This window comes from Erpetoichthys calabaricus, chromosome 12 (genome assembly GCF_900747795.2).
Source record: "Erpetoichthys calabaricus chromosome 12, fErpCal1.3, whole genome shotgun sequence".
Classification (NCBI taxonomy): domain Eukaryota; kingdom Metazoa; phylum Chordata; class Cladistia; order Polypteriformes; family Polypteridae; genus Erpetoichthys; species Erpetoichthys calabaricus.
Genome location: NC_041405.2, coordinates 147,452,078 through 147,474,533, shown reverse-complemented (window position 1 = coordinate 147,474,533; position 22,456 = coordinate 147,452,078). Strand labels below are relative to the sequence as shown.

At 42.0% G+C, this 22,456-nt stretch overlaps 1 protein-coding gene across 3 annotated transcripts in view; it reads left to right on the top strand.

Moving 5' to 3' along the window:
* Positions 1 to 1,193: 1,193 nt before the first annotated feature.
* Positions 1,194 to 22,456, top strand: part of si:ch1073-396h14.1 (disintegrin and metalloproteinase domain-containing protein 10) — a 121,249-nt gene continuing 99,986 nt past the window's right edge. Inside the window, exons 1-3 of one of the 3 annotated variants that reach the window (XM_028816524.2) lie at positions 1,194 to 1,372; positions 9,415 to 9,565; positions 13,084 to 13,202. In XM_028816524.2, the coding sequence (XP_028672357.1) occupies positions 1,312 to 1,372; positions 9,415 to 9,565; positions 13,084 to 13,202 (331 nt within the window). In that variant the 5' untranslated portion in view covers positions 1,194 to 1,311. The remainder of the gene's footprint in view (positions 1,373 to 9,414; positions 9,566 to 13,083; positions 13,203 to 22,456) is intronic. The other 2 variants (XM_051935272.1, XM_051935271.1) reach the window with 2 other exon arrangements.

Genomic DNA, 22,456 nt, shown 5'->3' with positions numbered 1-22,456 from the left:
TGCACTCACGCCACAAACGGAGTCGCTTGTTGTATGCCAATGCTCATTTAGACAAGCCAGATTCATTTGGGAACAAAGTGCTTTGGACTGATGAGACACAAATGGAGTTATTTGGTCAGAACAAAAAGCTCTTTGCATGGTGGAAGAAGAACACCGCATTGCAAGACAAACATCTGCTACCTACTGTCAAATTTAGTGGAGGTTCCATCATGCTGTGGGGCTGTGTGGATAGTTCAGGGACTGGGGCCCTTGTTAAAGTCGAGGGTCAGATGAATTCAACTCAATATCAACAAATTCTTCAGGATAATGTTCAAGAATCAGTTGAAGTTAGGCAGGGGTTGGATATTCCAACAAGACAATGACCCAAAACACAGTTCGAAATCTACAAAGGCATTCATGCAGAGGGAGAAGTACAATGTTCTGGAATGGCTGTCACAGTCCGCTGACTTGAATATCATCGAAAATCTATGGGATGATTTGAAGCAGGCTGTCCATGCAATTGAACTGAACTGTAGAGATTTTGTATGAAGAATAGTCAACAATACCTCCATCCAGAATCAGACACTCATCAAAAGCTATAGGAGGACAGCGTCTAGAGGCTGTCAGATTAGCAAAAGGAGGCTCAACTAAGTATTGATGTCATATCTCTGTTGGGGTGCCCACATTTATGCACCTGTCTAATTTTGTTATGACACATATTGCATATTTTCTGCTAATCCAATAAACTTAATGTCACTGCTGAAATCCTACTGTTTCCATAAGGCATGTCATATATTAGAAGGAAGTTGCTACTTTGAAAGCTCAGCCAATGATAAACAAAAATCCAAAGAGTTAAGAGGGGGTCCCAAACTTTTTCATATGACTGTTAAAGATCCAACCACTTCACCTTCCAGTTCAGTTTCACTCGGACTCAGTCTTATAGGACTACTTTAGTCTTGCCTACTATTCCAGTGTTTGCTACATTATGCTCTCTGTTTTGTGTCTTTTTATGATGTATTCATGCTGTTGGCTATGTGAAAGGCACTATATAACAAAGTCCTCAGGCTTTGCCTTCACTGTTTGGAATGAATCTAATTCTTATTTTTTAAGTCAGCTCTTCTCCAAACTCGCCTTCCTGCATTCCTTTGTTGGGAAGGGCAAACCATCCTCACGGATAACGGGATGTGGTGAAGAAGACAGGACAAGGCCGGAGCCTGGGGCTGCGATGTGACTCCCTCTGCATGTTTGTGCAGCTCCGACTAAGGAAGTACCTGGAGAATGTGCCCTGGGGTCTCGCATAGTTGAGAAGAGCTTCATGGCAACATCTTCACCATGAAGGTGCCTACCTCTTTATTTTTAGTCCTCTCCTTTCCGACATGTTTCTCCAGTGTGGGTGAGTCCTTCTTTTTCCATGTTGCTTAATGAATAGCCGTGAAGGTAAATGAGGAGCTGTGAGAAGAAAATGGCTGTGAGGTTTAAGTGCTGCCTTCTTGTCTCGACTTGCCATGTTCAGGCGGCTCGTTCAGGCACAAAGACAGAGTGTTTCAGAGCCACAGACGAGGTTCTGTTTTGTTAACAATCGTAGCTTTTACTGTGCTGGAAAACTAAATTTTAAGTAGCAGCTTACAGTATAAGGAGTATGGGGTCAATATTGACTATTGGGGGGTCAAAATAACAATCAAAAAATAACTGAAGACCTACAGTGCAAATAAAATTTCTTTGTCATAATCCTTTTGGTGTTCTTTGTTATAGCATAAGTAGGAATTAAATAGACAGACTGGTAATGCCTCTGTGGAGATTTTACAAAGTCCAGTAAATGCTGTGAAAGACGTGCAGGGTGTGGAGGTGCACTGCAGGGTTTTTGTCCTCCCATCCAGGAACTGGTCAAGGCTTCTGCCCAGAAACAATACCAATGTGCCATACTAGAATTGTCAAGAGGCCCTTCTGGGAGTTGGAGAGCCCATTCTGGATGGGGTCTTGAAGGTGGTCAGAGAAGGTCTTAGAGATCACCAGTTAGTCCACTAGGCCACCTGGGAGCTGCAGCCATTTTTCAGCCAAATGTCCAGTAGGCTTGTCCTTAAAAATGGCTGCGTGCCTCCCAAGCTGTCAAGGAAGACCAGGAACTATTGGCCATCCAATTGGCCGCGACCCTGCAAGTAATAATCTCTCTATATATATATAAAATCAAACGTCCGTCTGTCTGTATGTCTGTATGTCTGTTCCGCTTTCCACGAGAAAACTACTTAATGGATTTAGATCTGTTTTTCCAACAGGCAGGTTGGAAAATGACTGACTGACATTTATTTAAAAGCCTGTACAGCAGCTGTCCTTTCATCTCACTACCTTGTCTCGCGGGACATCAAATTGTCTTCTGAGAAGATCACGTATCGCCTCCTTCAAAGCGCTCCAAGGTTTTTATTTTTGTAATAGAATGAAACACGTGATGCTTTAGGTAGCACAGTGGTCAGCTCACCGTTCCACAGCCCACATTCACACATTGACTTTACGAGGCTCATATGCATACCCAAAAGATCGTCACACGTGTGCACAGGGGAGACACCTTACGGGCTCTGGTGATGGTAATGACCCTGCAAGCCAGGGGCTGGTGCTGTTGCCTAATGACTGCTCCATCTGTAGGATGGAAGACTGACTACCTCTGACATCAATTCCATCGTCCTCCCTCCTGGACCTGCCCCTTCCTGCTCTGGCCTTTTAAAAATCAGATCTGCCTCCATCTTGAGCCTGTCACCATGAAAATATTCTCACCTTTTCATTTCAATACGGGGGTTCACCACCATGCTACCAAACCTTTTTTAATCTTTTTGCGCTTTTGTAACAATCATAGTTCACTTGCAGGAGTGACATATTCGTGCTAATCCGAGACAGAGGCTGCAGGCCGAGGGTAGGCGAAAGCGTGACGTCAGGAGTGGGGAGCCGGGCGGGACCCTCCTCACTGTCCTGTTTCACTTCTACGTGGGCAGAGCCATGGGGGCCACTAGTCTACTATATAATAAATTGCTTAGGTCTATGTGTGTGTCCGGTTCCTCCAAGCAATCTGATTGGTCTGTTTCGCTTTGGTGTGATTGGTCAATTTGACGTCAGTAATGCAATCAAAAGAGGAAGTGCGAGTGTGAGACACACGAGGAGGAGTAATGGCATAGATTGGTACAAAGATGAGGAGTATAAAAGTGGACAAGAGGCGAGCGAGGCGCCTCGCAAATATCGACAGGCTTTACAGGAACACATGCCAGACAAGAAAAGGTTCGGACATGCGAGGGTATAAAAAAAAAGAAAGAGGCACTGAAGGTACACATAGGGAAAGAGATATCAGATACTGTGTGTTTTGTCTTGGTAGAGTAATATATTGCTCTACTTTGCCCTATTGTATTATTAATATGTAGTCTTTGTCAGAATGCCTAATCTCACAGACTTACCACTGTTTATTTGGTATTATAGTATATAACTTATCCCCACCTTCCCTTCTATATCTATAACCTCAGGCAATTAGATGTAGTAAAAAGACAAGCAGGCGTTAAGTTACACATAAAACAATGTATTATTGGTAATATTCATAAATAATAACAAAATGTAAAGTACATTTGAATATTGGCAACCATACAACCTGATAAATGGTGATGTGTAGTTTCAGGCGGCACACAGACTTGTAGTTATTTAAAATGTCTCTAGTTCAAGCATCATTCAGCTTTCTTCAGAACAGGCCGTATGCCTGTTCCAATATGGCTGCTAAACTGTGGTCTCCATTGTGTTGTCCTTTCAGTTCATGGTGTGATGGTCTTCATCAGTTGTTGGTTAGTAAGAGAGAGAGAGTGTGAGGTTAAACACGTACATTTATAGATTCTCTGTCCAACCTCTAGAGCCAATAGGACATCATGGTACTTAAAGGCCTCTGAGACAAGCCAATTCCAAACAGCCATACTTCAGACCAATGGGGGAAATAGAACATCTTAACACCTGCCCCCAAACCATCTTAACACATACCCCCAAACCATATGTTAACGTAACTTGGGTTTCTTGCGGGGGTTAAAAGACTTTAGCAAAGAAACACTCGTCAAACTGGTTTAAGGCACATCCTCTCCCAACTCTGTCGTAAAATTCAAAGAGACTCAGTCATAAAGGTGGGGGGGGGGGGGGTATGGGGGGGATTAACACTAATTACATTGCTTTGCCTAAATTACAAATAAAGACATACAAAATATTTATCAAGTTATATGTAAAATCTCACATCACAACACTGTGTCACAACAAACGGAAAAAGAGTCACACGAAAGGTTTGGGGTGGCCACCCCGTATATTGAAGTTTGCTGCTGGTAAGGCAAACAAACGAGTTTTTTGCTGAGTTCAAAACAGAATTGATGTACAGGTGACAAAATGGCGGTTTTAAAGTTAGACCGAGGGAATGAGGTCATCGGGGCTGGAACCAGAAGTGATGTCATCGGGGCCAGGTGGGATTTCCTGTGACTGGTTTGCAGGAGAAAAAGAAAGGGTTAATGCACTCTGCCCTCCCATGCTCCGGCATGGAATTACCGTCATTTGAGCTCTTTAGCTGCCTCCCATGCACACGTGAGTGACAACTGTTACATTTATTTTTATTACTTGACTTTTTCTCAGGTGTCTTTTATAGGTAACATAGCTAATAATAATATTATTATTATTAATTTTCTTCTTCTTTTGGCTGCTCCCACTAAGGGGTCACCACAGTGGATCATCTGTCTCCATCTATTCCTGTCTTTTCCATCAACTGCCTTCCTGTCCTCCCTCGCCACATCCATAAACCTCCTCTTTGGCCTTCCTCTTTTCCTCTTGCCTGGTGGTTTCATCCTCATCATTCTTTTTCCGATGAACGCCTCATCTCTCCTCTGCATGTGCCCAAACCATCTCAATCTTACATATCTCTCACTTGGTCACAAACTGTCATACCTGTGCTGTCCTTCTGATATCCTCATTCCTAATCCCTCAGCCCTTGTTATTCCAAGCAAAAATTGTAGCATCTTCAACTTTGTCACTTCCAGCTCTGCCTCCTGCCTTTTCGTCAGCACCTCCATCTCCAAACCATACAACACACCTTTTCTTATTACCATTCTATAGACCTTCTGTTTCATTCTTGCAGCTTCTCTTCTATCACATATCACTGCTGGCAATCTTCTTCGCCCAGTCACCGCCCAGTCCACCCTGCCTGCACTCTCTTCTATAAGGTATCTTAAAAATGAGTTTCAGATATTTGAAAATACATTCGTTTTAAGATGCATTTTAGATCCTGTGTGCAGGATGACCTGCATTCTTACCTGGCTGGGACACCATTGAGGTGGAAGAACAGGGGAAGACAGCTTACATAGGGCTTTGTCTCCCTCAGGATGGTAGATAGCAGCGAGCCCATGTTTGGATCCCCACACGGGTATGCACAAGGCATGCTGGGTATTGTAGTCCCAGGGGACAGCCTTGTTGGGTCCCGTGGGTGGGCTGTCGGGGGGAGCTGTGGGATTTGGGACTTTCTACTCCAATAGGGCTAGAACCTCACCCAGAAATGCTTTGGAGTTGCTGTGTCATGTCACCGGAAGCACTCCCCGGAGGTTAGATAAAAGGAGCTGCCTGCCTCAGATGGAGGAGTCAGAGTCGGGATGAAGGTGGACAACACTTACGAGGAAGAGTGTAGGAGGCTGTGGGCAGCAGAGAGAGAAAGAAAGGCAAAGAGTTGCTGTGTGCTATCTAGGGCTTGATTGTACTTGTGCCTGTGGTGGTGGGAAATGCTTGTTGAGAAGAGTTTCCCACAAGTGCTTTTAACTTGTGTCCATGCCTGCTTGTGTTGGGCATTTGGGGAGCTGGAGTGCCCACACTTGTAATGATACCCTGTTCACTTTGAAATTTCTCATGCCTGCTCACGCGTACACGAAGCCACCAGCCTATTTAATACATTCCTTCCAGGGGTTGAGCGTAGGACATGCACAGAGTGCAACAGCATCAGTCACTATTGGTCAAAGAAAGTGGCGTGACGCAGGATTGGCTGTGATATAAAAGGCGCTTCCCGCCTACAAGGGTCGTCTATTTACTCAGTCATGTGAAGCTTAGCTTTCGAAATGTACCAAGCATGGCAGCTTGATAGATATAGATATCTCCTAGTTGTAACATTGTTGGTAGAGGTATTTATATAGTCTGGATTGTGGTACACTTATTTTTGTCTTTTTTTTTTGTATATACACTGTTTTTTTTTTTCTCCTTGTAAATATTTTTTGGGATTCATTGGATTTTGTTTAATGAAGCTTCTTCCTGATCATATTTTCTTCATTTAGAAAGACCACTGTTTTTGTGTATGCACAATTTTTGTCTTTAATTATTTTTCATTTTGGGACTGGCGGAGTTTCACTGTAAAGATCATACACTGTTTTTGATTGAGACATCATGTTTGTGTATTTTGCACACCTTGTGATGGGCGGCCGGGACGCCAGCAGAGTGGAAGGTCCAGGGGAGAAGGTATTAATCAGCCAATACCTCCACTGGGACACTAGAGGCCAGCCCTCCTGGGCGGCTGTGGCACCACGGATTTCTGCAGGGCATGTCGAGTTTGGTGAAGCCCTGTTGGGTTCCATGGGGGCCGCCGTGGGGAGCCCTATAGAGGACCTCCAGCACACCTGGGGAGTGATTCCAGGTAATACTGATGAGCCACCTGGAACACTCCCAGGACCTGAATAAGAGGAGCCGCCTCACTCCATTGGGGTAGCCACAGTCAGGAGGAAGGAGACAAAGCCTGAGGAGGAGTGGAGGCAGATGGACTGGCGGCAAGAAGGGACTGTATATTGGTGTGGTGTTGGGATTTTGTGTCCTGCCTATCTGTGTCAGGGATTAGGGAGGCAGTTCGCCCCCTAGTGGCTTACAACTTGTAAATGAAACCCACTATTGTTTTTGGAAAATATACCACTTTTGTGTCAGTGACTCCATGTCTGACAACTCCCTCAAATTTAATCCCGGTTGGCCCTGGACTACAAGATGCCCAAAGTGTAGTCTGGTGCCAAGCTTTCCACTACACGAGGCGTCACACCGTACAGCTACGCAAGCATAAGAAAAAACACTATAGGGTATACTTCTGTGAGCACTGTAGATATCTATAGAAACCATAACGTCCTGTGAAACTTCTCAAGTGGTTACTTACCTGTTCTCTTCTCTAGCTGAGGCTACTGTGAAGCGGCTCAAACTTGGCTGGACTCGCTGCCCAGCTTCAGTCATGGTTAGGCCAGGATTGATTACATCAGCGTTTCTTAACCTTTAAGTATTTGCGACCCGAGTTTTCATAACAGTTTTAATTGCGCCCTCCCTAACGTTTTTTTGAAAGGAGCCCACTAATACCAATTTGTTCTTTTTTAATTAATGATATATCATAAATGCATATTTTATTATACCTAAACTTTTATCGACATTCATCTAACTCTATATTTATTTTTCTAGCATCAGAATGTAGTTTAAGTTCATTTGTTTTGGTTTCAATAGATGTATTTTTCATATTTTCGATTCTTGTTTTCTTTTTTTCACATCTTCGAGCCCCCCGTTTTGTTACTTCGCGCCCCACTAGGGGGGCCCACCCCACAGTTTGAGAACCACTGGATTACATGGTCCACCAAAGTTGCACGTATTTCATTGGAAATACTGGCTCGCCTTTGCTTTCCTCTTCCTCCTCTTCCTCCTCCTCATCTTGAATGGCCTCTGCTGCCTGCTAGGCCTCCTCTCACTCTTCCTCCTCCTCTCATTCTTCTTCTAACCTCTTCCTCTCAATATTCCTGTTCCTCTGTGTTGCCGCTGCTCCTTCTTCTTGTAGAAGTCATCTCGAGGCCTCTTTTATACCCTGACCCCCTGACTGAACTGATCTTCTAATTGAGGAGCGACATGAACGAGACTAACTGGTAGTCAGGGTGTTGCGTTTTGGAGACCATTGTTTCAAAGTGAACAAAGTGTGCTAAAACGGTGCAATTTGTGTTCAGAGATTTGCAAAATTGTGAATTTCAATGATATTTGAGTTGAGGCCAGTGGAATTGTGCTTAGAGTTTAGCAGTTTGGAGTCATGCTGTTGACACATGAGCTTCACTTTTTCAGAATTTAGTTCTATTTTTTCTGGGTGAATAAAATGGGGAAAAACTTTTATGATCCAGGAGTAGTTCTGGTACCAGGGCATAATCTGATGGAAGCCCCTTCGGGTCAAATGGAAGCTTCCTGAAACAGGGAGCACCCCCTTGTGCCACCCAAGGACCCCAACATGATTGTTCCTTGGGACTACGATTCCCATACATCACTGCGTGTGTCCTTACTGGGTCCACACCAGTGGAGCACTGAACTCCTCTTTATATCCCAGCTCCCCCCTACTGTCCATTAATCTATCTATCCGTTTGTATGGGATGTTGAAACAGCCCCAGTCAGGCCGGGTTATGCCTTCTTCCATATTGTCCTTCCGTTATGGCGTCCCGGCCAGGAAAAGGTCCAGTGCAGTACTTACATGTGAAATATCTTGAAATGGCTCTCTTACTTACTTTACTTAATCCCTTTGCCCCTGTTGGGCAAGAGCTCTCCAGGCATTTCTATCTTAGTGCCAGCCTCTGCAATTGTCCCCTGGTGTGGTCCATCCTCTTGGCATCTGCTTCCAGATCCTGGTTGTAGGTGTTTCTTGGTTGGCCTCTTTAACTCTTTCCATGTGAGGCCTTGCCTCGTGGTGTTTGAGACTGGCTCACAAAGATGGAGCCTAACTACCTCCAAACCCGCTGTGAACCTCTTCCTCCACTGGCTCTTGTCTCGTTTGCTACCACAGTTCTTGGTTTCTGACGGCATCAGGCCAGGGAATCCAGATGATCCTCATCAGACAGGTGTTAGTAAATATCTGGACCTTTCTGGTGATGGTTGTGGTGGTCCTCCATGTGTTGGCTCCGTAGAGTAGGACTTGATTTATGTTGGATCTTGGTGGTAATGGATGGTTCTCTGGATCCCCAAACGTTCTTTAGCTGCTGATCCTGGCTCTACCGTCGATGTGTGCCCAACCAAGGTAGGCAAAACATTCCCCCTTTCCTAGCACTTCACCTTTTAATATTATGGGAGATGGAGTAACGGAGCTGACCTTGAGGACCCTGCTTTGCCGTCTATGGATGTTACTTTCAAATACCTAAAAAGCTGAATTACATTTCTAGATGTTCATTTGGCTTTCCATATTGGACTGAGGGAACTGACCTGAAACCGAACAGGAAACCCAAAGCTGGATGGCATCAGCGTTTTATGATGGATTAATTTCTCATTTTTTGCCCCCTCACTCCTTCTTTTTCTGCCTCTTTTTGAAATTCCTGCACAGCATCTCAGGGGCAGATGTTACTTTGAAAGAGACAAGGACTTGCATTAACCCAGTAGACAAAAACTGAAACTCATAGACGTGCATCATGTTTCATTTTTCAGGATCCACGGAGAACGGACCGAGTCCATTCATTAGATATTATGAAGGCCTGTCCTACAGCCGAGAGGCCCTTGAAATGAAGCATCAGAGAGCCAAGCGGGCCATCCATGAAGATGATCAACGAGTCAGCCTGGACTTCACTGCTTACCACAGGTATGTTCACTTGTTTGTGACAAGTTTGGTGGCACTTGGCCAGGCTTAGAAGGTAAAATGCTGGACTGCATACTCTGGGGATGTCCACGTCTCCTGTCTTTGTGGCCCTGAGCAAGTTGCAAGACTGAACTGAACCTGAACTGAAAAACAATTATACAATACAACTGCAGTGGGCTGGCGCCCTGCCCGGGGTTTGTTTCCTGCCTTGCACCCTGTGTTGGCTGGGATTGGCTCCAGCAGACCCCCATGACCCTGTAGTGAGGATATAGCGGGTTAGATGGATGGATGGATGGATATACAATACAATACAATTTATTTTTATATAGTCCAAAATCACACAAGGAGTGCCACAATGGGCTTTAACAGGCCCTGCCTTTTGACAGCCCCCCCCAGCCTTGATTCTCTAAGAAGACAAGGAAAAACTGCCAAAAAAACCCTTTTAGGGAAAAAGAAATGGAAGAAACCTCAGGAAAGGCAATTCAGAGAGAGACCTCTTTCCAGGTAGGTAGGTAGGGTATCAAAAAAGGGGGTCAATACAATACAGTACACAGAACAGAACACAGCATTTCAGAAAAAGAACATCATACCAACAGTAAAATATGGTGGTGGTAGTGTGATGGTCTGGGGTTGTTTTGCTGCTTCAGGACCTGGAAGGCTTGCTGTGATAGATGGAACCATGAATTCTACTGTCTACCAAAAAATCCTGAAGGAGAATGTCCGGCCATCTGTTCGTCAACTCAAGCTGAAGCGATCTTGGGTGCTGCAACAGGACAATGACCCAAAACACACCAGCAAATCCACCTCTGAATGGCTGAAGAAAAACAAAATGAAGACTTTGGAGTGGCCTAGTCAAAGTCCTGACCTGAATCCAATTGAGATGCTATGGCATGACCTTAAAAAGGCGGTTCATGCTAGAAAACCCTCAAATAAAGCTGAATTACAACAATTTTGCAAAGATGAGTGGGCCAAAATTCCTCCAGAGCGCTGTAAAAGACTCATTGCAAGTTATCGCAAACGCTTGATTGCAGTTATTGCTGCTAAGGGTGGCCCAACCAGTTATTAGGTTCAGGGGGCAATTACTTTTTCACACAGGGCCATGTAGGTTTGGATTTTTTTTTCTCCCTAAATAATGAAAACCACCATTTACAAACTGCATTTTGTGTTTACTTGTGTTATATTTGACTAATGGTTAAATGGGTTTGATGATCAGAAACATTTTGTGTGACAAACATGCAAAAGAATAAGAAATCAGGAAGGGGGCAAATAGTTTTTCACAGCACTGTATCTATCTATCTATCTATCTATCTATCTATCTATCTATCTATCTATCTATCTATCTATCTATCTATCTATCTATCTATCTATCTATCTATCATATAGTGCCTTTCACATCTATCTATCTATCTATCTATCTATCTATCTATCTATCTATCTATCTATCTATCTATCTATCTATCTATCTATCTATCTATCTATCTATCTATCTAATTCCCTTGTTTTATTTTATATAGTGCCTTTCATATCTGTCTGTATTGTTCTTTATTGTTAATGTCGCCTTTCTCTTTCTCTAGTCGACTTCTCTTCTGTTTTTTTCCCACTCTCCTCTCCTCCCACCGCTCCACTATTTCAAGTCACTTTGTACGTGTAACGCGTGTTCTTCACTTCCATGGTATAATGAAGGACATGTTTTTTTCCCCGGCTTGGTGAAGCTTCCAGATGCTTCTTTCACCTTGTGTTCTCTGCACATTTTTCTTTCCTCCAGGAGGGTCTGTACTTGGAGTTCTCAGTTTCTTGGAAAACCTTTTAGTTTCCAGTGTGCTGTGCTGCATTCCTCACATAAATCCCACTGGGGAACTTTGATAATTTTTCTCACGACCTTCCAAATAGAATATTAGGGGCATTTTGTTATCATCAGCTAAAATCCTAAAATGCGGAGTTATCTGTAGCTGTTATACACACAAGTGTCGGAGGAAAAATTTGTATGTAGATTGCCCACCATGTGTAGAGTAAAACGCAGTTTATATTCATGTAGTCATTCTCAAACCTAATTAAAAATTCTAGGAGTTATGAGGCTTTAAATACAGCAGCAGCCAAAAAGCTGAAAACAGCGGTGGAAATGATGCCAGTCGGTACCCATTGTCTGTGATAAGACTCCTAAAAATGCGTTTAGCGTATAAATTAGCCGTATGATGTGAGTGCCTCCTTAAATGCAAAGCCGTGCTTCATTAGTATATGTATGTACAGCGCCCTCCGTAATGCTTGGGAGCAAAGACCCCTTTTTCTTAGATTTCTCCCCTCTGCTCCACAGTTTAAAATGACAAATCACACAATTCAGATGTCGTGATTAAAAGGCACATTGCAGACTTTAATTTAAGGGGATTTTCAGACATTTTGGTCACACCGTGTAGAAGTGACAGCACATATTCTACACGGTCCAACCCGCCCATATAGCACTCCGATCAGCTTGGTGACAACATGTAGGCGCTTCAGGTTTGCGCAGAGAATCTGGAGGGTATCCGTCAATAAGGGCGCGCACATAAAGGCGACCTTCAAAAGGGCGACCTCAATTGGGCGCGGCGAATAAAACCGCACATAAATAAAAGCGATCTTCAAAGGGGCGACCTCAATTGAGCGCCGAATAAAGGCGCGCGTAAATAAAGGCGAGCTTCAAAAGGACGACCTCAATTATTGAGCGCCAAATAAATGCGCGCATAAATAAAGGAGTGCTTCAAAAGGGTGACGTCAATTGGGTGCAGCGAATAAAGGCAACCGCAACAAAATTAGAGAAAATTTATTAGATAAAGGCAATGATTAAACGTATAAAAAGGTGAAAGCAAGAATATTAAAACATCCAATTAATTAATGCATGAACTTCTAACGAACTACTTCTAACGAACTATTTCTAAAGCTCTCTATATTTCCTTGTTTTCAAAATTACAGAAAATTAGATTAAGGCAATGACTGAATGTATAAAAAGGTGAAAGCAAGTTACACTTGAAGCTGTAGATTATGTGCAATGCCACGTAGATATTCGAGATGCGGTCTATTAGCATAATCAAGGACAATTAATTTAATTCGTTCCGAAGGTCATCCTTTTGAAGCGCTCCTTTATTTGTGCGCGTATTTATTCGGCGCTCAATTGAGGTCGTCCTTTTGAAGCTCGCCTTTATTTACGCGTGCCTTTATTCGGCGCTCAATTGAGGTCGCCCCTTTGAAGATCGCTTTTATTTATGTGCGCTTTTATTCTCTGCGCCCAATTGAGGTCGACCTTTTGAAGGTCGCCTTTTTGTGCGCGCCCTTATTGAATAGAACCAATCTGGAGGGCTCAAAGAATATTGACACACACTTTCATCTCCGTACATTTCACATTTAACGTCTTGGAATTCCAAATCGGATAAGGCTAAGAAAACAAGTGTATGGCTGACCTTTAACTCCGTTGTTTGTAGCAGCTCACCAGCTCTCTTTTACATCGGATTTTCCAGCTGCTGACCATACCTTTTATATGTGAATTTGTCCAGGCACTTCCAGATGAGGCTGAAACCCGACAGCTCTGGATTTACAGACGATTTCCAGGTTCATTTCAGAAATCAATCAGAAGTGCCGACGTTATCTCATCTCTACTCCGGAGAATTGGAAGGTAAGGAATCGCTTACTGTACACTTGAAAGGGTGTGGAGACCGCGCGTAACGGCAGACAGACAGTCTGATTGTTTGCCCGTTTGTCACAGCACAGATGTAAACGTGAAGTCAGCTTCCCTAGTGAGGCTTTTCTAGGATTTTAATTCAACAACAACAACATTTATTTCTATGGCACGTCGTTTTTATACCACAATGGAGCTCAAAGTGCTTTACAAGATGACAGTATTTCAGATTAGGCAATAATATTAAAGAATAAGTAACAAGGGTAAGGTCAGATTGCTGGGAGGACAGAAAAAAAACTCCTCTAATTAGGCTGGACAAAAACAAAAACTTATTTATTGAAGATCAAACCCCCTCCATATGTTGCTGTGATCAAAATCGTTTCTAAAACTTTAAAAATCGACGAGTTTTTACTGAACTTCAATATGCACACTAGGACTAAAAACGAAGAGGACGTACCACAAACGTGTGGCAGGTGGGCAAAGAAGTGTAGCGGAAGTGTATTGAATCCTAAAAAGAATATAAATTACTTTGAACTGAATAAATTACAACATACGAAAACATCAACAGATATTGAATTTGAAACAGTTAGTCATCATAGTCAACTAATTCGGAAAATTGGCCTTTTTTGAACCATATGATGCACCTCAAAGAAGACCTGATTAAAAAACGATTCTAAACATTTGTGATAATTCGGGTTTCATTTTTTTTATAACTACAGTGGAACCTTGGTTTGCGAGTGTTCTGCAAGACAAGCTAAAATTTTTAATAAATTTTAACTTGATAAACGAACGAGGTCTTGCAAAACATGTAGTAGATATACGCGTTGTCTGCCGATCGTCACGTGATAACAACTGAGTTGATGGTTCCTCTCTTGTTACTTATACAGTGGAACCTCGGTTTGCGAGTAACTTGGTTTCCGAGTGTTTTGCAAGACGAGCAAAAATTTTTAATAAATTTTCACTTGATAAACGAGCGAGGTCTTGCAGTACGAGTAGTATGAATACGCTTTGTCTGCTAAGTGTCATGTGATCACAGCTGAGCTGATGGTTCTTCTCTCTCTCTCGCTGCGGGATTGTGGGTAATCGTCTCCCACTCTCTGTCTCAGTCGACATGCCTCACTCATATAGTCAACATCTGTATGAGCGTATACTGTTTACTATAGCATTGTGACCACGTGTGTGTTTGTTGTAACGTGTGAGTCCCTGTCTTGCACCCCAAAACACGAAGCCGAGTCTCTGTACTTTAGCAAAACCAACTTTATTCAACGTGAAAGAGGAACAGCACGGTTATTTATTGTAGCTGGATCTACCGCTCTCCTATACAGAAACACAGCAGTCATGTAGGGTTATGGCCAGGTTAGTGGCCAAGTAATACTGTGCCCTGAATTTATAATTTTCGTTGTATCACCCATCAACGGCAGGCGCTCATAAGATGTCCGCGATCTTTTCGGATTCGCTTTTACGGCGAACTACTACAGCGCTGGGAGACTGCGATTGCTTTGGGACGCTCTTCCGCGTGTCATCCCGCTGGATGGAATCCTAAAAGAGTTTAGAAACCTTACAATGCTTAAAGCATTTTTTTTCTTTTGTGTCCAAGTGTAGTGACGCTTCAGACAAAAGCAACTGTCAATGGAGAGGTTCCTCGTTAAAGTCGCAAAAACAGAGGACGATTCCAGTGAGTCAACAGATAGCAGGGATTCCGTTAGTTAGAGTGAAAGCCGACCTACACAATAATCCTCCTCTCTCTTGTCTCCCTCACACCAGCCACGATTCCTTTCAAAGGTAACGTGCAGGTTAATTTGTTTTATGTATTTTTACTTTATATTTTGTATTAATCGTTTTTATATGAATAGTTTTGGGTTGTGGAACGAATCATCGGAGTTTCCATTATTTCTTATGGGGAAATTCGCTTTGATATACGAGTGCTTTGGACTGCGAGCACGTTTCCGGAACGAATTATGCTCGCTATCCAAGGTTCCACTGTAATTGCACCAGCCACCAACTGCGCACTGCAACTGTCAGGTGTGTATTATACAACTAAAAACTATAGCCTACTGTGGTTTAATTTGGGGTGCTGTGGGAAAACCTTGAAACATTAAGTGTGCCGTGAACAGTGTGGACGCTAGGTGGCACTGTTGCCCCTTAAACCCAACAGACAGATACGCAAGACACAAGGTAAAAGCACTGAGAAGTATTTTAAATTCTTTTTTCTTCTCTAAACAGTGCCCTAAGCACTACAGCCACAATAAACATGCCAATAAACAGTACCAAGCACAATATTCTTCTTTCTCTCTACTCTTTCTCCTCCACACCTCCCAGCAAGTGTTGTCCACCTCCTCCCGACTCAGTAGTTCTTTATATATGGTCCGATCCGGAAATGCTTCTGTCCTTCCGTCCATGTGACTTGCCAGCACTTCCAGGTCAGTTTCTCGTTAGCCTGTAAGTACTTCTGGACTCCCGTCCTCGTGACTTGATAGTACTTCTGGGCTATGTAGGAAATAAGAGTCCCCTGGTGGTGCCCACAGTTCCCAGCAGGGCTGCAATACCATACTCCAAAGTCCATGATGCCCTGCGATTAGAATAGACTAGACTAGACTAGACACAAATAGAATAGAATAAACTAACTTAGACTAGACTAGACTAGAATAGAATAGATTAGAATAGACTAGACTAGACTACAATAGAATAGAATAGAATAGAATAGAATAGAATAGAATAGAATAGAATAGAATAGAATAGGCTAAACTAGAATAGAATCAACTAGAACAGAATAGATTAGAATAGACTAGACTAGACTAGACACGAATAGAATAGAATAAAGTAACTTAGACTAGACTAGACTAGATTAGACTAGACTAGACTAGAATAGAATAGAATAGAATAGGCTAAACTAGAATAGAATAGAATAGAATCAACTAGAACAGAATAGATTAGAATAGACTAGACTAGACACAAATAGAATAGAATAAACTAACTTAGACTAGAATAGAATAATAATTCTTTGCATTTATATTGCGCTTTTCTCACTACTCAAAGCGCTTAGCAATTGCAGGTTAAGGGCCTTGCTCAAGGACCCAACAGAGCAGAGTCCCTTTTGGCATTTTACGGGATTCGAACCGGCAACCTTCTGATTGCCAGTGCAGATCCCTAGCCTCAGAGCCACCACTCCGCCACACTAGACTAGACTAGACTACAATAGAATAGAATAGGCTAAACTATAATAGAATCAACTAGAACAGATTAGATTAGAATAGAATAGACTAGACACAAATAGAATAGAATAAACTAACTTAGACTAGAATAGAATAGATTAGAATAGAACAGAATAGGCTAAACTAGACTAGAATAGAATAGGCTAAACTAAAATAGAATAGAACAGAATCAACCAGAACAGAATAGATTAGAATAGAATAGATTAGACTAGACTGGACTAGACTAGAATAGAATAGAATAGAATAGAATAGAATAGGCTAAACTATAATAGAATCAACTAGAACAGAATAGATTAGAATAGAATAGACTAGACATGAATAGAATAGAATAAACTAACTTAGACTAGACTAGACTAGACTAGACTAGAATAGACTAGAATAGAATAGAATAGAATAGAATTGAATTGAATTGAGTTGAATTGAATAGGCTAAACTAGAATAGAATAGAATCAACTAGAACAGAGTAGATTAGAATAGACTAGACTAGACTAGACTACAATAGAATAGAATAGAATAGGCTAAACTATAATAGAATCAACTAGAACAGAATAGATTAGAATAGAATTGACTAGACACGAATAGAATAGAATAAACTAACTTAGACTAGACTAGAATAGAATAGAACAGAATAGAATAGAATAGAATAGAATTGAATTGAATTGAATTGAATTGAATTGAATTGAATAGGCTAAACTAGAATAGAATAGAATCAACTAGAACAGAGTAGATTAGAATAGACTAGACTAGACTAGACTAGATTAGAATATCCATCCATCCATTTTCCAACCCGCTGAAACCGAACACAGGGTCACAGTGGTCTGCTGGAGCCAATCCCAGCCAACACAGGGTGCAAGGCAGGAACCTAGCCCGGGCAAGGCGCCAGCCCAGCGCTGAATAGAATAGAATAGAATAAAGTAAATTAGACTAGAATAGAATAGAATAGAAAGCCTATATTGTCATTGTAAAATAATTTTAAATGAAATTATGAGTGCCACTCCAGCTGGGTACAAAACCAAAATGACACTACTTTTGTGAAAAACAAATCAATGCTACAACATATAATACAAAAAAAAAATGTAAAAATATACTTAATAAGAAATTAGGTAAAAAAACTGAAAGCAATATAAATACAATAAATAATACTATTTCACTGGGGCTGTGGTGGACAGGCGCCCTGCCCGGGGTTTGTTTCCTGCAGCAGCAGCAGTATGTATGAGTCCATTTCCAAGCACTGGCCAAAAAGTATTTAACCCGCCTTAATTTGCTTATTTTTGTTCAATGTATTATGGCCATTGTATGGAAACTGTTTCTGAATCTATCGGTCCGTACTTTCAAAGATCTATTATGGTGACCAGATGTCCAGAGTTCAAACAGGTGCTGAGCAGGCAGGATGTGAAGGATCCTTAATGATGTTTGTGGCTCTGGTCAGATAGCAGGAGTGGGAGGCCTGAGTCTGTCGACTTGCTTAGCAATATGTCAGGGATTATTGTATTAAATGCTGAACTGTAGTCTACAAAGAGCAGCCTTCCATAGCTCCCTCTTTGGCTGACATGGCTCAGCACAGTTTGTAGAGCGGTAGCAGTGGCATTCACATTTACATTTATTTACTTAGCAGATGCTTTTATCCCAAGTGACTTACAAAGGAAGTAAACATAATCGAGTAACATTAGGCGAGGGCCTGTTTGCTCAACAAGTGTAGTGGGAGAGGAAACAAAAGGTGATTGCCACAAGTGAGAAGATGTAATAACTCATACATTTACAATCATAGATTACAATCACTAAAGTAAATAAACTTAAACAAATTAACCAAGAATATAAAAATATTGCAGAGCAAAGTTTTTTTTCTTCATCAATTCGACAGATACAGTATTCACAGAACAGATGGGTTAGATGGGTCACCATTCAAACATTTCTACTGATAAACCTCAAGAATGTCTTCTCTGGTTTGAATGAGAATTATTGTTTTATTAACAATATTTCTCTCCTTCTTTCTCTTTAAGAGATATGCTTGAATGGAAGAAAACCATTGTATTTATTTATTTATTTTTATTAAATGGCTATTGTTAATTATGTATGGCTGCTCTGCTGTCATTATGCTAAGAATCCTCTTCTGGGGTCCCAGTATGTTGCAGGGCCAGATTAAGACCTTTAGAGGCCCTAAGCACTTAAAAGATTTTGCTGTCCCCATATACACGTAATTCAAACTATAAACAATAATAAACTGTACAATAAAATTTTATTTTTCAAAATGAATCAAAACTACTCCATGTAGCCGCTATAATAGCATAACAATTCCAAGTGTTGCATTTTCTGCTTTGGCGGATGTCTTCATCCAAGGCGACTCACAACATTTGAGATACAACTGGTTACGTTTCCTTTCTTTTTCCAACTGGTGCACAGGCAGGTCACATGACTTGCTCAGGATCTCTTGGTGTCAGCAGTGGGATTTGAAGCCATAACCGCAGGGTTTGAAGGCCCAACGCCTTAACCACTACACCACACTAACTAAAATACGTTCATGGTATGAGAAATGCCGTTATGTTGTGCTGGTGTCAAAGAAAACTAGTTAACCAAGTAAGCCACTATAATAAAGTCATAACTCCAATTAATACATTTATCTGACAGCTTTATCCAAGGTGACTTACAAGTTCCAAGATACAACTGGTTCCATTTCTTTTGGTTTTTGTTTTTTCTAACTGCAATACAAGGAGGTGAAGTGACTTACTTAGGGTCACTTGGTGTCAGTAGTGGGATTGAAAAGCCACAACCTTAGGGCTCGAAGCCCAAATCCTTAACCACTACACCACACCACCTGCCCTAATATGAAAGCAAATGTCTACCTTTGGAAAGGCACACTCAATATTGTCTTCTACGATTATTTTATAAAGCTCAGCATAACAGAATCCCATTGTTACATTTTTTGTTGCACCGAACATCTGACGCACATGTGAGTGAAGCTGCTGAAGCTCAGCTGAGACATTCGTGTTTGAGTCCTCTGGGTGAGCATCGGTCAGCTTTTGACAACACTGAGAAAGCCTTTCAATTTCAGAAGACGATGAAGTATGTAAATTCAAAACACATGGCATTAAAGATATTTATTTTGTGTTCGTATAAAATTATCCTACAAAATTTAATATTTAAAAAATTTTCATACAAAATTATGTACCATAATTGTTGTACTTGCGATGACTGATTGTAGGTCTGGCAACAGCACACCACTCTCACTCTCAGTGGACCACTAAACTGGATGGCTAACACGATCAAGACAAGAACGAGCACGTGAGCATCGGTGGGCCGGGTGGCACTTACCAGATTCTAATTTTGGTGTATTTCCAAGATTCATATATATCTTGAACCTCTATTACAGGGGTGTCCAAACTACAGCCCACGGGCCAACTGAGGTCCATTTTTAATTGGCCTGCAGCAAATTCTAAAAATATGAAATATGGCCCACACACAAAACTTGTCCTTAACTGTATTGTACTTCTTAGGTTTAACACAAGCGTAACCAAAGAACAATTTTGCTACGGGTGACCAAAAATGGCAGAACCAAAGAAACACACAATAGCTAGTGAGTGCAGAAAATTTCAGACACGGTGGGGAAATTAACATTTCTTCCTAGAAGTCAAGGGCAAGTGTGTCTATTTGATTTGCAATGAAACTATTGCAGTGGTGAAAGAGTACAATGTGTGTCGACACTATGAAACACTGGTGCCGAGCGAGGACAGAAAGTTAAGCAAATGGCAGCCTGTCTGCTAGCTCAACAACAGGATTTTTTTCTGTGCTAACAAAACACAAGAACATGCCACATTAGCCAATTACGAAGTAACGTAACTCACTGCCTGTCACGGGAAACCTTTCTCAGATGGTGACTTCATGAAACAGCGCCTCACTAAAGTCACAGGAATTCAACAACGTTCGCTTCTCCAGAAACGCAGTTGTGCGGCGAATTAAAAGCGCACTTTGTAATACAATAAATGAAAACCCATTAAAACCAAGGAGCTGGTGGTGGATTTCAGGAGGCCCAGACCCCTCATAGACCCTGTGATCATCAAAGGTGACTGTGTGCAGATGGTGCAGACCTATAAATATCTGGGAGTGCAGCTGGATGATAAATTAGACTGGACTGCCAATACTGATGCGCTGTGCAAGAAAGGACGGAGCCGACTATACTTCCTTAGAAGACTGGCGTCCTTCAACATCTGCAATAAGATGCTGCAGATGTTCTATCAGACGGTTGTGGCGAGCGCCCTCTTCTACGCGGTGGTGTGCTGGGGAGGCAGCATTAAGAGGAAAGACGCCTCACGCCTGGACAAACTGGTGAGGAAGGCAGGCTCTGTTGTTGGCATGGAGCTGGACAGTTTGACATCTGTGGCAGAGCGACGGGTGCTGAGCAGACTCCTGTCAGTCATGGAGAATCCACTGCATCCACTTAATAGTATCATCTCCAGACAGAGGAGCAGCTTCAGCGACAGACTGCTGTCACTGTCCTGCTCCACTGACAGACTGAGGAGATCGTTCCTCCACCACACTATGCGACTCTTCAATTCCACCCGGGGAGGGGTAAACGTTAACATTATACAAAGTTATTGTCTGTTATACCTGCATTGTTATCATTCTTTAATTTAATATTATTTATTGTATCAGTATGCTGCTGCTGGAGAATGTGAATTTCCCATTGGGATTAATAAAGTATCTATCTATCTATCTATCTATCTATCTATCTATCTATCTATCTATCTATCTATCTATCTATCTATCTATCTATCTATCTATCTATCTATCTATCTATCTATCTATCTATCTATCTATCTATCTATCTATCTATCTATCTATCTATCTATCTATCTAATGGAGAGCTGTGATGCTGTTTTTTCTTTAAGCATATTCAATTATGAAGCCTAATTTACCGATATTTGATTGATTTTGCTAGCTTAATACACAGGAGGTGAGGCAATAGACCTCACCTCTAGTGGGTGGCCCAGCCCTTCATATGTTTCTCTGTATGTGGCCCCCAATGAAACAAGTTTGGACACCCCTGCTCTATTATTACCACAAGGGTCGTTCAAAGAGTTTCCGCACTTTTATATTTTCATTGGAAACAGTGAAGGCCGGAGGAGTAGTAACTGGTCTCATGGCTCTTCTTCTTCTGTATCTTTTGTAACATGGTGGTGTGGACACACGCAGCAGCTCGGTGGCTCTCGGCTTTTGGCTTCGTTTTATTCGTAATTAAATTTTTACTGTTACTTAAACCACTTGAAGCGTTAATCCAGTATGGAAGGACTGATTTAATTAATATAGGGAAGCGGTTCGAGCTTCACGTATCCCCAAGGCTGGACTTTATTCCACAAGAGGTATGGTGGACTACTGAGGCTTTTACCATCCCCTCTCTGTGGCTGAGACGGCGGAGGAGACACCATAAAATGGACAAGCTGGTACAAAAGCTTCATAATCTGGGACTGTCCACATCGTTGTGTCTCTGGATCAGGGACTTTCTCACTAACAGGCCTCAGGTGGTTAGAATTGGAGATCTTACATCAGCCACACTGGTTTTGAACACAGCCACGCCACAGGGTTGTGTGCTCAGCCCAGCACTCTTCACGTTATTTACGCACGATTGCTCTGCCATCCATGCCACAAATATGGTTGTGAAGTTTGCAGATGATACGACCGTGGTGGGTCTCATATCAGACAATGGTGAGACTCACTATAGAGAGGAGATACAACACCTAGCACTATGGTGCTCAGCCAACAACCTCGTCTTGAACACCAGCAAGACCAAAGACGTCATTGTGGACTATAGGAGGTCCAGAAAAACTGAACATGCTCCTATATTCATACATGAGGAGGCTGTAATGTGTGTGGACAATATCAAGTTCTTGTGTAACCACATCACATTGGATCTGACCTGGTCTTTGAACACATCTCACCTGGTTAAGAAGACCCAACAAAGACATAGGAAGATGAGACGTGCTGGATTCTCCTCTCGGCTGCTCACAAACATCTACAGATCCGCTATAGAAAGCATTCTCTGTCACA